Source organism: Cydia splendana, chromosome 20 (genome assembly GCF_910591565.1).
Source record: "Cydia splendana chromosome 20, ilCydSple1.2, whole genome shotgun sequence".
Lineage (NCBI taxonomy): Eukaryota > Metazoa > Arthropoda > Insecta > Lepidoptera > Tortricidae > Cydia > Cydia splendana.
The window spans coordinates 5,237,636-5,254,429 of record NC_085979.1 but is presented as its reverse complement, the minus strand read 5'-3'; the positions used below and the strand labels follow the sequence as shown (position 1 = coordinate 5,254,429).

Genomic DNA, 16,794 nt, shown 5'->3' with positions numbered 1-16,794 from the left:
ATCCAAGTACTGACCCCGCCCGACGTTGCTTAACCCATTCAGGGCCAGCGACTCAGCGTATGGGTCATGCTCAAACAGTTCCGCAGGGCCAGTGACTCACATGTGAGTCCTGAATAAATTCTGATTTAAACTTAAACGAAACGTAATTTGATGTAATAACGTAAGTATCATATAAGCTAACAACCATTTCTATAAGGCATATTAGGATACAAAATTATAAACACGTTTTTTTTAATGTAACAGGGTCTCGAATATTCAAGTTTGATTTACTATCAGTGCAATATAGTAAATATACTGAAATTCTAGATACATAATGCGATGCAAGCAAACAGAAAGATTTATATTTAAAAAATACAAAAATATATATATTTCAGAAGTTATTGACAGGGCTCAAGGTATGGGTCACCGTGGCCTGGCGCTACTTGTAAAAACTACTAATGTTTCCGTAGCAGGCTAAAATAAACTTTATTGGCTGGTTTTAAAGCTTATTTCTTGTTGAAGCTGTTTGATATTGTACCATTTTACAACTGATTACTGTTTGGATGATGGTAAGCAACAATTTGTAGGAACCAAGCCGTAGTATAATAATATTTTGTTTTGTATGAGGGGTAAGGCAACGAGGATTTTCTCCCACTGTACTTTTATGTCATAATATTTGGTGATTGTTGTATTGTATCTTAGGCAATTACCTACTAACAATGATGTTAATTTTTTTCATTTCAATATAGAACAAGGCGGTTGAAACAGTCACCACTAACTAATATGTATTGTATTACAAATAGTTTGTGACAAATATTTACAAGTTTTTTCCAGCTACGTGGTTTCTACGGCAGATTAGAAAGTAAGTACTATAATACATTTTAAGTTGTCTATTGTTACTAATATAATGGCGTTTACCAAAACAAAGATACATGACCGACCAGGTGTAAGCTTATTGGACACACTTGGACAATAAACAAGGAATGCACCCGAGCGGCGGCGGCGGTATTATCTTTCATGTGGTATTTGTCACAAGAGTTCAAGATGTGATGCATCCCATCCCCCCTATTAGAGATGTATCTTGGAGTAACATGGAAAATATTATTAGTCACGATTTATTCGTTGGCGACTTTATACTCCTCCTGTGCTGTTTAGTGATTTCGTATTTTGTGACCATGGCTATGGATTACCGGAATTTGAACCCGCCTAACCTGACCGACTGTGCTATGAACTGGATCGGGATATCGGGAAACGGGTCTAATTTAACTTCCAAGATTTGCCCCAAAAAACAACAACAAAAAACACGGCAAGTTAAATAGAAAACAGACCAAGCTAAGTTGGCAGCGATTTTGATAGCACAGGCTGAGTACCTAAGTGTAATTTAAATGTCAAACTTATATGAAATTATGACGTTTAACTTAACACTTGCACAGGCTGGGCTATAAAAATTGCTGCCAACTTAGCTTGTTCAGACATTAAAAGCTTGTAGAAAGTAAAAATATTCACTCCTACAAACTGCAATAATTAGTTTCTTTTTTGATAGGCACAGAAAATCGGTGGTTAGTAAAAATGTTGCATAATGCTGTCCAACCAGTCCAACTGGCCGGCTTCATAAGCGGCGATTTATTTACCGTTCGCGCCAGGCTCGAGACCCATAAGCTGAGTCATACGTTTTAGCTAAAAACGGTTTGTATGGTGGCCTGGCGTATTGTGTACGCTCGGCGGTTCGTGGCCATGAATGGGTTAACTTCGGTCAAAAATCACGTTTGTTGTATGGGAGCCTCACTTAAAACTTTATTTTATTCTGTTTTTAGTATTTGTTGTTATAGCGGCAACAGAAATACATCATCTGTGAAAATTTCAACTGTCTAGCTATCACGGTTCGTGAGATACAGCCTGGTGACAGACAGACGGACGGACGGACGGACAGCGGAGTTTAGTAATAGGGTCCCGGTTTACCCTTTGGGTACGGAACCCTAAAAATATGCCAATCGTTGATAGAAAACGCCAATGCAAACTTGAATAATGTAAGTATAGAAATAGTCACAATGACAAGATACAATTAGACGTGCGCGCCGGTCGAAAAAAATCGGGCGGCGGCGCGCCACGAAAAAATCCACGGCGGCGGCGTAACGCCGGCGGCGTGGGATTTTTCAACTTTTCAATATTAAGGGGTTGTGCACAAATCACGCGAGGTGTTTTCGGCTAATTTTTGACCCCCCTCCCCCTTGGTGATATTTGGTGAGGTTTTTGGCTACCCCCCTCCCCCACATAACTTCACGTAAAGTTTTTCTATCCGACTGGTTAAGGCTACGCCAAATTTTCGTAAAATAGACTCGCTATTTTAAAGTGCGGAGTGAGGATTTATGTTTAAAAAACCGAGAAAAAGAAATCTACTCATGTGGTAGGTATTTTTTCTTAGTTTCGTTCACTGTAGAAAAATACACGTGAGGTCTCCTTATACCACCTCTCCCCCAACGTGATCTGTCGTGATTTTTTCGTGACTCCACCCCCCTATCGAACCTCGCTTTATTTGTGTACAAACCCTAAGACGTATAATGAAAAGCCACGCTTAACCCTTAAATCGACAAGGAAAAAATATCACAAAAAACTGTGTTAGTATAATTTTTTTGGTGTTATTATCTTATTATGTGGTCGTTTATTGTAGAAAAAACATGAAAAAATATATTTATAATAGTTTCGAAAAAAGGTTGTCAGGTTGTTGCCAGGTTCGGTGTAAATAAAAAGATACGCCGCATAATGAAAAGACGTCCAGTACTTTGGACGTTGCCGAGTATACATGCACTTTATGTGCATAAGGTTTTTTTGTCAAAATCATGTTTTTTTAAATGAATATAGAATAATTACCGCAATTTATTATAAACCGCACGTGCTACTTACCTGCAAAAAAGGGTCTTAATTATTCTATTTGGCACCTGAGCGCGGGCTAGTCCAACGCTCAAAAAACCAGAGTAGGTGCGCTCTCCGATAACGCGCCTTTGTAACGCATCTCGATGACACATTTTAGACTGGTTCTGTAGCGTTTGACTCGCCGGCACTCAGTAACCGAAGTACGTATTTTTTATGCAGGTGGTGGTGGCACGTAGCACGAGCGGTTTTACTTAACAATAGACAATAGGATTAGCCGTCGAGCTCTATTTGAAAGCCACACAGTATAATACGACAAGTAATGTTTTGAAACACCTAACATCCCTCTGTTTAATTTATTTACCATAAAAACTACCAGAAAATTTGATAATATTACTCTTCGCATACTTGGCAATGTCCAACATACTGGACTTAGCAAAAGTGCCGTGTAATCGACAACGGTTAAAACACTGGACATTATACATTATACATTATACTTTATAAATGTGTTTTACCCGTTTTACCCATACATACAACACATTTTTATGTAAATCATACTGCCACATAAGAAATACTTAGTATGGTGTTGGTGCGACATAAAATAGTAGAAATTAAATTATATAACCAGAAACTTTCCGTACTAAATTATTGTCATCTTTAAGTTAGTATTCTACGTCAAAAATGTGAGAGTTACGTCGGAAGTCACGCCCGCAATAATTTTTTCTCAAAAATGGACGGCAAAGTCGACTTTGCCGTTTAAAAAATAGGTTGCGAAGCGCGTAGTTTATGGTCAGTCAAAAATTAAAAAGTTAAAAACATTGCAGTCTCGATTTTGGGACTGCAATGTTGCATACAAATTCCATTATTTGTCGAGTTCCAAACTTTTTAAAAGTTGAAATGGCCATATCAAATGAAGGCACAGGCCCATTAAACAGCCAAACAGATGATTAGTACCGCGACTATTTAGCTGTCTCAAATAGGTTGGCGTATTTTCGGCAGAAAAATACACTTTTATTTTTTTATTAAAAAAATAAAAAGGCGGCAAAGCTAATTTTTTCAATTGTTTCTACTTTTTTCTGTGAAAATATATACGTAAGAAAGTTGCTTTTGTAAAATATTTCTATGATATTTATATTTCTTGCACCATTTTTGAGAAAAGCACTATATATGACTCGGCTGGAAGGCTACTTGCTGGCTTCGGATTCAATTAAACGGACTCCCAAGGTCGTCCGTTTAAAACGAATCCTCAGCCTGCAAGTAGCTACTTCCGAGCCTCGACAATAATGTACTATCAACTATTTCTTATCGGACTATAACCTATTACATATTTTAACGCTGCATAATACTGTCTTATAAAAAAATATTCGGCGCGAATTTTAAACTACCGGCGGCGGCGGCGGCGCGCTGACTCCTTATGGCGGCGGCGCGCCGCGGCGGCGCGCACGTCTAGATACAATATTCAAATTGGACGCAAGTAATATGTTTAAACAATCTTAATTACCTACCTAAACTGAAAATATTCGTTTTCATCAAAACCACAGGAGCGAAAGTTAATCTACCTTACACATAACACATATTGGTTGCTGTAAGCAAAGACATATGTAACTTCGTATAAGATGAATAAAGTCTAAGGAAAAAACGTGCCTCGGAAATCAAGAAAAAGTCATTCTCGGATAGATGGCGCACACACCTTTGGCCTATGCTCAGCTAGATGGCGTGACAACACCGTTTTATATTTAACAATTTTAACACATAGATATCAGTGAATGAACATGGGTCAAAATGATATAAAAATAATAAAATCATTTATCCAGATAAGTAAATACATGTTTTGATAATTTTATACGTTTTCATTTTGAGTTTTAGTCGTGTGTCGATAGATGGCAGTAAATTTACTGTGAATACAAAATTTACTATGACAGGACCCCTCTATACTATCTATTCTCTTTGCTGTAAGTGTAACCACACACCTATTGTTATGCGTGCTCTACACTTGGATGAATTTAAGAAATAAACATAACATATCTAACATTATTATGAGCAAAAGTTAATTTTCACCTGCTCAATTGAGTCGCTCGCGCCACATATTCCGTGGGATCATTTTTAAGGTTCCGTACCCAAACGGTAAAAACGGGAGCCTATTACTAAGACTGCACTGTCTGTCTGTCACCAGGCTGTATCTCATGAACTGTGTGATAGCTAGACTGTTGAAAATTTTACAGATGATCTATTTCTGTTGCCGCTATAACAACAAATAAGTACTAAAAAGTACGGAACTGTCCGGTTTTTGAGCTCTTTAGATAGGTAGTCAGACTTCTATTAGTTATTCTAGTTCGTTGATATGGAGCCATAAAGCACCATCTACTTGAAATGTAGACCACGGCCGCTAAATTAAAAACAATGTGTTTTGAATACTTGTATAGCGACACTTATTTGTATTGATTAAATGAACGACAATCCTATCAAGATTGATCAAGATCAATCTAAAACAAAGTGAAGTGAGTAAGAGCCGTGGTGCGCGGATTGTTTTAAATTTTAAATAAATTGTAGATGACAATAATGTTATTGTTAATAATAAGTTTATTGGTGGAGATACTCAGGTGTCCCATGTTTTTACAACTTGAGGTTAAATCATACCAGGTGGTGTATGCTCCGTCCGTGATGTGACAGCTGACATATATTTGCAAACATTACAACCGGCCGATGCACGTGTCGAGGTTAGAGCTTTGCTGCATACGCATTTGGTGTGTATTCGGCTTTATCTATTCCAAGTTGCTACACTTGGCATGGCAGACTTAATTAATCTTTATTTATAATTAAATTGTTAATGTTATACGGATGACAATGCAATGCTATGATGACAGAGATAATCTGATCATGTAGACAAGAGGAGGCCATAATGGGAACTCTTTAATAAAGCAACGGATGTCTTTGGGGTTGTTAGAATTGTCTCGATGAGTATTAGTTGCCTGTAGAAAGAAAAGTACAGTCAGCGATAAAAGCTTGTACTTACCAAAACGTAATTATTGGCAAAAACTTATATTGTGTGTAGTGAAAACTGTATACCCGGTGGCCAAAAAATAAGTGCATTCCCGTTGCCAGGGAGATTTTGGGATTATAATCATAATCATTTATTTACAGACAACAATTGGTGCACACAATACACAATTACACATTACAGTACACACAATATTAACATTAACATAAGATTAAAATAAACATTTAACAATAAAAATTAAATTAAAATTTGTTATAAATTATACTGAGCAACTTTTACTATGGGACCAATACCGAAATCGCGAAAAAATAATTTACCCTCCCATAGAAAATGGACCAGCCAAAATGTATGAAACAGCAAAATTTTTTGCGCGATTTCGGGGTTGGTCCCATAGTAAAAGTTGCTCAGTATAATCCCAAATCCTCCCTGGCAACGGGAATGCACTTATTTTTTGGCCACCCTGTATAAAACGTGTCGGCCTAGCCGTGCTACATAACGTATCTAGTGTGGTTCGGTCCTTACCTATATTATATAGCTACTTTCTATATATCTACATAAGGCATTTATGTGGTGTTGAGTATCGCTTGTCCTAATTAATAATTGAGCTTATGAGGTTTCATTACAGAGTAATTTAAGCCTAATAAGTCTTCCTTTCTCTTCATAATACAAATACTCATGTTACATTACACCACGAGTAAGCAACTTAACCAAAGAATAAATAATAGTACTACTGTATAGAAAGGAAGCTTCTGAAGTTTGACAGAGATTCAGGGACGAATCATGCCGTCCCTTTCTTATGTATAGTACTATCCTTTTCGGCTATTTAATTAATACTTTCTACCGTACCTAGTCTGAATCTGGAACTTAAACAAAAACAACCTGTAGAACACGGAACTGAGCCTCTACCATCAGTTTTAACATTGACATAACGCTCACGTCTACGTAATTTACTTTCTGTACATCTCGCTTGCACTATTGCTCGCATATGCGAGTACGAGCGAGATGCATAGAAAGTAAATTACGTAGACGTGAGCGTATATGTCAATGTCAAAACTGATGGTAGACGTACTGGTTATTAACATGACCGAAGAATTACTCCATACATTTATTTAACGTGCTCACTATCGACTGTCATTTACGGAACTCACGGTAAGGACACTTAAGTTAAGTTAAGACTTCGTTTCTGTCTGTATTTGGAGACAAAAAACTGGTTCCTGTACCTACCTACTTTAAACATATACAGATAGTTGTTGCCAAAAAAAGAAGTAAAATGAAATTGGTCTTAAGGCTCTTCATTATTGATGCTATTTAAGGTTCTGGGACCTTGTGAAATAATGTATGATGTGTTTATTGAGCTTAAACTCAGTATCTGTATATTTGTTTGTTTTGTTTTTACATTTGACAGTGGCAAAAAAGCGTACGGCCCGCTTTCTGATAAAGATATACAACTCAAAAATGGTGTCACGTGCGCGTTGCTGTAACTCTTCGCCGATACTTAAAAAGTACCTACTGTAAATATGTATCTAGTATCTACATTAAAACTAAAAGCTTTAGTTGACTATAATGAATCAGCAATACGTAATTAATTAATGTAAAAAATACTCATAATATCAATAGTTATTTGTACAACAAGAGATCAAAGTTTGATATTTCTTCGAGTGCTTATTTTGAGTCCCGTGCAAGCGAAAGATTCTATAATAGATTCACGAGCGTAGCGAGTGAATCTAATTTAGAATCTTGAGCGTAGTAAGGGATTCAAAAGCGCACGAGATGTAAATAACTTCGATCTCGTGTAGTACACAAAATTTTTCACCCTAAGCAGTGAGAACCTACCTAGAGGGACAGAGATAATAGAACCCAAGTATATCGAACTTGTATTAGACCCCGCATGTTGAAATGACATTTGACTATAAAGGTCACTTGAATGTCATTTTGTCTCACTCAGTGAGCAAAATCGCATTTTGCTCACTGAGTGAGACACACAGTGAGCAAAGTACCCTTGTTCGAGCTGCTGAGGTGAAAATAATATTAGTTAATAACCTAATGATAGAGTCTGTGCGGAAAGAGATGAGTCGTGGAATGTATGGGACCCAATACGAGTACAATCTACGACTCTTATCTTTCCGCACAGACTCTACTTAACTTCTACCTATAAACAAAAATTAATAGTTTTTACCATGTCCCAAAAAAGGCACTTTATCGTTACAATATCACTTTCTTATCAATCTAGCACGCGTCACACGATAATGCCAGAAAGGTTGTTAAACGAGTAAATAACGTGGAAAGTGTTCCAGAACGGGATCTCTCCGGTCAACGCCTCCTCTCAAGGCGACTTAACATTAATTAAAAACATTGTCCTTTTGAACCCACCTTAATTACAGCTCTAGACGCTTGCACTATAAAACACCTTACTGGCTGGATGCAAATACGAAACTTTTTATTTCTTAATTTGTAATCGGAACTTTTTTGGCAAAATACACTCGCGCCTAATTTCTTTTTTTTTCTACAATATACAGACTAAGGTATGACTTTTAAAACTTTTTTAATTTACATAACAGTTTATTTCATTCATGAATTCGTATTAAATGTACGATAAATGTGCCGTCGAAATCTCTCGCGCTGTTACCACGCGCGGTTTCCCGGTTAAACTAGTTTTGGTACGGTTCGAGGCTCGCGCGGATGCATCCATGACGTCATGCGTTCCTGGCGAGAGTGAGAGAGATAGATAGATATCGAAATGTGGAATGCATGTTTAGTTATGTTAATGATTCATTGAAGCGCTACAATGCAACTCACGTTTAGAATTCTGGTAAACAATGAATTTTATGAATGGTAATGCTATTGTTATCATGTTATCTTTTCTTTCAATGGAATGGTGCTAATAAACATTTGACTATTTTGTATACCGTATAACCGTACGTATTAACTTATTATGTAGGTAACTTAAAATGAGTGATTATAAATATCATTGTGATGTACTTTTGAAAATAAATCAATATAGGGAAAGATTTTTTAAATACGCCTATTCCTAATTATGGCAGTGAAATAATATTCAATATTTTAAAGTAACCAGTGAGTACATTCAATAATTACCTACTTACATTAATTTCACTGAATCCGGTTCTAAAGGACCAATAAGCATTCTTAACAGGTGCTAATTTACTTATTATATATCACTATGATGGTTAAAAACCAATTTATAATCAATCTTAAGATCATTATAATAAAGTTTAATTGAGACAACGAAAAATAAGTAGGTAAAATAATAAAACTATGTTATTACTCACTTGTATTTCGTTGTATCAATAAAAAGGTACTTGATCGTTAATAAAGTCCCTTTTTGAAATACATTAATACCCTTTTCAAACCTTTTAACGATTTGCAATAGATTGCGGCATTTGAGCCATTGTTTGAATTCGTTGGTCCTAACTTAGCCGGCAATAGGGAGTATTACTGCAATGTTCTGCCGCCAGAGTGCAGCACTAATTTGCTTAGTAAACCATAGAGTAACTTATACATACTAGGCCTTAAACAGTTTTTTGTCAAGTTTTCACTATGACATTGATGCACCAAGGCGGTTTGTTTACAGGTGGCCTACCGCGAAACGCGAAAATCGGGATGTATTTATCTCCCTCTCTATCGATCGAATAAGCAAGAGTGATAGAGAGGCAGAAACCGAACTTTCGATTGTCGTGTTTTGCGGTAGGCCACGTAATTGACGTGACGTGTGATGTGTCATTGATGATGTCAATGAGGTTTGTTTACTGTATGTGCATTTGGTGCCACCTACGCAGAGTTTTGCCTAATATTCCCTATTATTATATCTAAAATTGCATGTAATTGGTTGCAACGTCTGTAGAAGCCTTAACAAACACATGTCAAATGTGTCAAATAGACAAGTGACACCTCCATGCTTGAAACTGACGTATAACCTATAAAGTTGTAAACACTGCGCGTACTTGCTGTATTTATTCCAAAATAAAAGATTATTTAACTCGAATATGAGTGAGGAAGTTCAAAATGAAGTGCAAAGTGATCCCAACAAACGTAAAAATAAGAAAAAGCCCAAGAATTTCCTTAAAAATGCTAAAAAGTACGCCAAGAAAGGCCAGTGGGGCAGAGGCACCAAAATGAGTGAAGAGTTGTACCAATATTTCTTGGGGATTCTGGATGCTATGAAAGCAGGTATCGAGGATGAAGATCAAAGACGTAAGTTGAATCCTTGACTACTTAATTTTGAACAATAACTAATAAATAAGCAGACAATTTGGTTAGGCTACAGACGATAAAATTATGGTTTTCAAGTCAGTTATGATTCTTATTGAGTAAAAATCTGTATAGATAATCTAATCTAAGTAGTTCTTTACCTGTATCAGAATACCTAAATACCTTGTATTAGAGAAAAATTGAGCTTATATTTATTTGGGAATTGTTGTTTATATACATTAATCATTAATATGTTGGAGACCGAGCTTTGCTCGGAAAACATATAAAAACTCAAAAATGCGCGTTTTCCCAGAGATAGACCTATTAGCTATATGGATTTTTTGCCCCAGAAAACCCCCACATAGCAAATTTAGTCGAAATCGTTAGAGCCGTTTCCGAGATCCCCGAAATATATAAATATACAAGAATTGCTTGTTTAAAGGTCTAAGATTTCTGTGCATTGAAAATTATATTAACCAAAAATTATTTTGAAGAATTGTCTGTAATTAATTAAATTATATTATTCCAGAGAGCTTAGTAAACAATGTACTGGACCGAACAAAAGGAGAAGAACTAAACATAATCGGCAATCAACTTGGCTGCCGAGTCGTAGAGTTACTGCTACCCTACTCATCACCCAAAGACTTGGAACGGTACTTTGAAGTGTTACACCCAGAACTACGTAGGCTCTGCTCTGATAATTTCACGAGCCATGTTGTTGAGACTGTATTAAGGGTAGCAAGCGAGCGAGCGACAGATCATTTACAAACAGGAGAGACAAACGAGGAAAGTGACGATGAAGTACCGAAAAAAAAGATAAAATTAGAACCGAAGCAATCTAAATACAGTGACGCCCATGTTAAAAACTGCTATGAATTCGCTTTAAAGATATGCAAATACGCTTTAAATAATTTAGAAGATTTTGTCTGGGATAACTACGCAAATCATATTCTGAGAAGCGCTTTAAAATCTCTCAGCGGAATCACGTTGCTACCGAACGAAAAGCCTAAAGCAAACATGTTTGTAATAGAGAAAACGGATAAGCAGACGCCACCGTCACCGTTTATAAAGCAAATGGTTTACAAAAATGTGCCAGATGATTTTAAGGAGTTAGTAACAGAGTTTGCGAAAAGGTTATCAGTGTGGCCACAGTTTAAAGACTTACCGTACCAGAATCTAACCTCCGGCTTATTACAAGTGTTGCTATATGCCATTAAGAATGTTGATAAGAACTTGACGAGGGATTTGCTGAAGCAGTTGTTGAATGAAAGCTTTGCTCCGGACAGTTGGGTTTCAAACGGTAATGATACTGATGATAAGAAGGACGTGAAGATTGACGTAGATGAGGAAAATCAGGAGAGAGTTGTTAAGAGTGGTTCGTTGCCACCTGTGTTTGAGTCAGAACCTGCTGTCAGGTAATACAAGATTGTTCTGTTTTTTTTAGCTAGCCTAGTTTAGTGTCCCACTGCTGGGCAAAGGCCTCCCCTCTACTCCACTCAACCCTGTTGTTTGTACTTTTCCTGTCAAAAAAAAAAATGCGCCGAATAAAATGCGCCGAAGTCGTTCCGCCATCCCCTTCCAATGAACCAACAATAGTCTGTAGTCTATGGTTAAATATTACTTTGGATTTGGTATATTTATAGATACAAAATGATTATAGCACCATCTACCCTAAAATTTTCAAATCATACTAACCTACTAATAACTAAGTTTTATAAAAACATATTTAGAATATTAATAATATTCTTCTTTTTTCCTCGCGTTGTCCCGGCATTTTGCCACAGCTCTTGGGAGCCTGCGATCCGCTTGACAACTAATCCCAAGAATTGACGTAGGCACTAGTTTTTACGAAAGCGACTGCCATCTGACCTTCCAACCCAGAGGGGAAACTATGCCTTATTGGGATTAGTCCGGTTTCCTCACGATGTTTTTCCTTCACCGAATAGCAACTGGTAAATGTCAAATGAAATGATATTTCGTACAGTAAGTTCCGAATAACTCATTGGTACGGGCTGGGGTTTGAACCTGCGACCTCCCGATTGGAAATTGTATGCTCGTACTACTAGGCCACCAGCGCTTCTACATATTATTTATATTATTGCCATAAATTTTCAGATTACTAGAAGCAGCGCTGCTAGTGGCAAAGAAAAAGATGTACACACAGATATATGCGAAATGCTTCATCAATAGACTGGAACAGTTAGCTTGTATGCCAATGTTAAACTACACGGTTCAGAGGCTGTTCGACAACTGTCAGATCAAGGAGGAGGTGAGTCCTACGCAGTATAGCATAGAACACATACCAGGGGTCCATTCCTCGAACGGTATGAGTCTAATATTAATAGTGCGTTGCCATGGTAACCCATACGACTTGACAGTTCGTGGACTAATAATATTAGTCTAATATCGTTCGAGAAATGGGCCCCAGAGGGCCTACCGCGAACCACTAATCTTGAACAATGTGTAAAACATTTTGACTAAAATACCAATATCTCAGTTCTGCAATGGAATTGCGCTTGGTGCCCATAGAACGAAATGAAGGACATAGAAATACGTATCTAATGACCTAATTCGCAATACTGTTGGTTTTTGGACCAGGCTCGATACAAAGTTGCCCATGGCACAGAATGTAGGTACTATGTACGAGTAGGTACAGGAGGTTCACTCTCTAACAAAACGCGTCTTTTACGACAAATATGAGTATGACCGCAAGGTGGCGCAAGCGCGAGCAGGCGTCCGTTCCGTAGCGGTGCGCGGCAACTACTACTGCTAGACACCAAAATTGGTGTGGGCCGCATGTACTTGTGGCGACGCGAAGAAATCGCAGAGTCCGCCACGCCTGCCCATGGTCCTTTACTGAATACTTTTGTGTTACAGTTGGAGCCAATGTTTGACGAGTTGTCCAACAAGTTTGCGGATTTGTTGGCCTGCGGGAACACTGGTGTGTTAGTGTCCATCGCCAAAGCCTGTCTCAGAGTTAAGGCGCGGCAGGCGCAGTTTGTTAATGTAAGTATTTGTAAGATTGACTATCTTACCTCTTGATCATTAAAAAAAACTCGCCAGCTTTCATGAATCAATAAATAGGTACATGTAGGGCTGCCATCTCTAAATTCGCCGAACCCTGAAAAAGACTTTAAAAAACCCGGACATTTGGCGTAAATCGCATTTCTTCCCCGGACGTGTATTTATACGGTTTCTACCTACTTTGTACACAATAATGCCGGTCAATAATTAAATTCAAATCAAACACCTTAATGTTTCGGATCCTCACATAAAAAGTGTCCGGGTTTTCTCCACACTTTTTGAAACACTTTTTGAAACTTTGAAAACCCCCTCGGACGGCCCCCGGACGGCCTCCAAACTAAGACGAATCCGGGGAAACCTGGACGGATGGCAGCCCTAAGTACGTGAAGTGTACAGTGCGGTGCAAAGTTGTATGAGCACATACATAATGGAATTCATTCGTAAAGTGGCCATGCACTTAAATCTCAAACAACAACACTCCTAACTGTACATGGACCTTTACGGTTACCATCAGTTTGTCACTGACATAAACGCCGTCGAGAACGTAATTTACTTTCTATACATCTCGCTCGCACTCGCATATTAGTGCAAACGGGATGTATAGAAAGTAAATTACGTTCTCGACGGCGTTTATGTCAGTGACAAACTGATGGTAACCGTACTTATTACATAAGGCATAAGGTCCACCGATGTACAGTTAACAGTGTGGGCGATGATACAATAATTGTACATCGTATTGCACGTTGGGTTTCACGAGGTTACCATAACCTCTTTTCAAATTCCAGAGTCTAGAGTCAGCCCTTAAAGTGACCCCCGACAATCAGAGGTACTTCCCCGTGTTCGTGCTCCGAATGCTGCCCTCGGACCGGGTTGAAGTCTCCACGTTGGACAAAGAATACTTTATTAATGTCCACGGATCGGTTATACTGCAAAGTATACTGGATTATCAGGTTAGTATTCATTCGAAATAGTACATCATTGTCGAGGCTCGGAAGTAGCTACTTGCAGGCTGAGGATTCGTTTTAAACGGACGACCTTGGGAGTCCGTTTAATTGAATCCGAAGCCAGCAAGTAGCCTTCCAGCCGAGTCATAATATAGTGCTTTTCTCAAAAATGGTGCAAGAAATATAAATAAAATAGAAATATTTTACAAAAGCAACGTTCTTACGTTTATATTTTCACAGAAAAGAGTAGAAGTAGAAACAATTGAAAAAGTTTGAATTGCCGCCTTTTAGGCCCTGGCCTCCTATAAACGCCATCGGCCGCTTACAGCGTCTGCGTCACGATGCTTACTATAGAGATGTACTGTTGTGGTCTGTTTTAGACGTCGACGTCAGCGTCTTTTTTGTTCAAAAACGTTGACGCTGACGCCAGACGCCGCGTACAGCATAAAATAGGAGACCAGGGCCTTAGTTTTTAAATTTTAAAATGAAGTGTATTTTTCTGCCGTTAATATGCCAACCTATTTGAGACAGCTAATAGTCGCGGTACCAACATTATAATAATAAGTACTTATCATCTGTTTGGCTGTTTAATGGGCCTGGGCCTTAAATAGTAAATTGTATTGTTGTACAAATATACTATATTTATTGATATATTTTTAGCGCCCAGCCAAAGCTGTCAACGGTCTACTAGAGCTGACTCCAGAACAACTCCTCGTCATATTCTCCGACGCCAAAGGCAGCCACATAGCCGATGCCTTCTGCAAGGGGCAGTTCGTCGGCGTGAAGGCGAGAGACAAGATGATATGGAAGTTGAAGGTTAGAGAGAGATGAATATATTTTACTGCGTTACACTTGCCGCCCGACCGCGACAGTGGTCTTTTGGGGATAATCAAAAACGTACCTTAAAGACTATCAGTTACAGTCGCAAATCCATTATAGTCTCCACTGGTGTCTTTAGCTCTTAAGCAGTCTGATACGCGTAGTTATTGAGAACGCAACTGTAATGCCATATAATTAAAGTCGATTTTTCTTTGTTTCTCAAAAAATTACTACGTTTGAACGTTCTTGCTGACTTCTGAACTCCTGGTATTATTTATCGCAACGTACCACAGATACCGCTCAGTTCTATATATGTGATGGTGAGAGTGATAGAGAAGAACATAGAGGGTAAAAGTGTGATAGCTATAGACTTGTCTAAGGTGCAACTAGAACTGACTCCAGAACAGCTCCTCGTCATATTCTCCGACGCCAAGGGCAGCCACATAGCCGATGCCTTCTGCAAGGGGCAGTTCGTCGGCGTGAAGGCGAGAGACGATGATATGGAGGCTGAAGGTTAGAAAGAGGCGAATATATTTTACTGCGATGCCTTACAAGCGGCGCCCGAACTGTCTTTAAGAGATAATGAATCTTAATAATTAACAGTTAGAGTTGGAAATCCAATATCACCTTACGTATTCTTAAGCAGGCCTCAGAGTCGCTTTGCTATTGAGCATGTAACTCTAATGTGATAGGATTAAGGTTGGTTCTACATTTTTAAAAAAGTCTGCCTCTAAAAGAGAGTGCCTTCAGGAATATGTGTTGTTCCCAAGGTAGCCACAGCTGACCTGCACAAGGCTTCATTATCATCAATTACGAGCCGTCCAGAAAGCTACAGTACATATGGTCCTATTTTCCCGCACTAGTGCGTAAAATAGCACTTTTCGTGCGATGTCAAAAGTTTAAAGGGCCATATGTACTGTAAAACGTTGTACGATACACGTGCGAATACGTAATTCGCAACTCATATCGATTTAAAACACTCCCTTTGGTCGTGTTTTAAGTTATCGCCATTCGTTGCGAATCTCCTACTTTTCGCGTAATGTACTATTTTTAGGGGTCCCTTTGTTTCCCATAAAGTTTTAAGTCATAATGTATTGTTTGTCATATTTTCCCGTTAACTTTTCGGGGTTTTCGTAAGGTTATTCTATAGATAGGTTAGGTTAGGTTGGTTTGTTTTATGGCAATCCTGAAAACTTACGCGTTTCTGAGAAAAACCAATTATGACTAACGAGAATTCGGACAAACAATACATTATGACTTAAAACTATTTGGGAAACAATAGAGACCCACTATTTTTACCATTCTGTTTTTCTCCCACAGGGCTACTACCAGACCCTAGCGCTCTCCCAGCACGGCTCCCGAGCCCTCGAACGGGTCTTCGAAGCAGCATCCCTCGAGCAAAAGGTCAAGATCATGACCGAACTGGCAGACAAGAGCAACTTGCTGAATAGCACTAAGTTCGGTCGGCTGATCGCTGTGAAACTAGATGTGGAGGGGTTTAAGAAAGCGCAGAAACAGTGGGAACAGAAGTTTAATGTAAAATAAATTATTAACGAGAAATTTTTGGTTTTATTTCCAGCTTTACTACACCTTATAAAACAAAGTCCCTCGCCGTTTGTATTTAGAGATGCACCAGATATTCGGTTACTATCCGGTATTCGGCCTATCCGGCCGTTATTTTAATTTCCGGCCGGATACGGGATAGTAACCTTTTATCCGGCCCGATACCGGATAGTGACCTACTATCCTGCCGGATACCGTGTAACTTTGCTTGATTTCGGAGTAAACAAATTGGATTTAAGAAACAGTCACGGTCATAATCGTACTCGTTTATTAAATTTTGAAACAATTTAAAAATTCCACTCACTTGCACGAGCACACATTTCGAAACTAGAATTAGAATTGAGTCCGCGCGAACGTTCACTACGAAACAGATCAAAACCTGCACAATGCGCA

The 16,794-nt window shown here is 38.4% G+C and overlaps 2 protein-coding genes across 4 annotated transcripts in view; one reads left to right on the top strand and one right to left on the bottom strand.

The window, feature by feature from the left end:
* The window catches only part of LOC134800777 (protein 4.1 homolog), a 73,530-nt gene extending 65,054 nt beyond the window's left edge, over nucleotides 1–8,476 (bottom strand). For 2 of the 3 annotated variants that reach the window (XR_010145561.1, XM_063773328.1), the window contains exon 1: nucleotides 8,216–8,475. The gene's annotated coding sequence lies outside the window, so the exon portion shown is untranslated. Of the gene's footprint in view, nucleotides 1–8,215 lie in introns of all 3 variants that reach the window. The other variant, XM_063773329.1, reaches the window with a different exon arrangement.
* A 1,273-nt stretch (nucleotides 8,477–9,749) lies between these two features.
* Nucleotides 9,750–16,388, top strand: LOC134800717 (nucleolar protein 9). The gene is made up of 7 exons (XM_063773231.1): nucleotides 9,750–10,054; nucleotides 10,581–11,466; nucleotides 12,167–12,320; nucleotides 12,929–13,057; nucleotides 13,861–14,025; nucleotides 14,680–14,835; nucleotides 16,159–16,388. The coding sequence occupies exons 1-7, from the start codon at nucleotides 9,847–9,849 to the stop codon at nucleotides 16,381–16,383; spliced, it is 1,923 nt and encodes a 640-aa protein (XP_063629301.1). The 5' UTR covers nucleotides 9,750–9,846; the 3' UTR covers nucleotides 16,384–16,388.
* The last annotated feature ends 406 nt before the right edge of the window (nucleotides 16,389–16,794 follow it).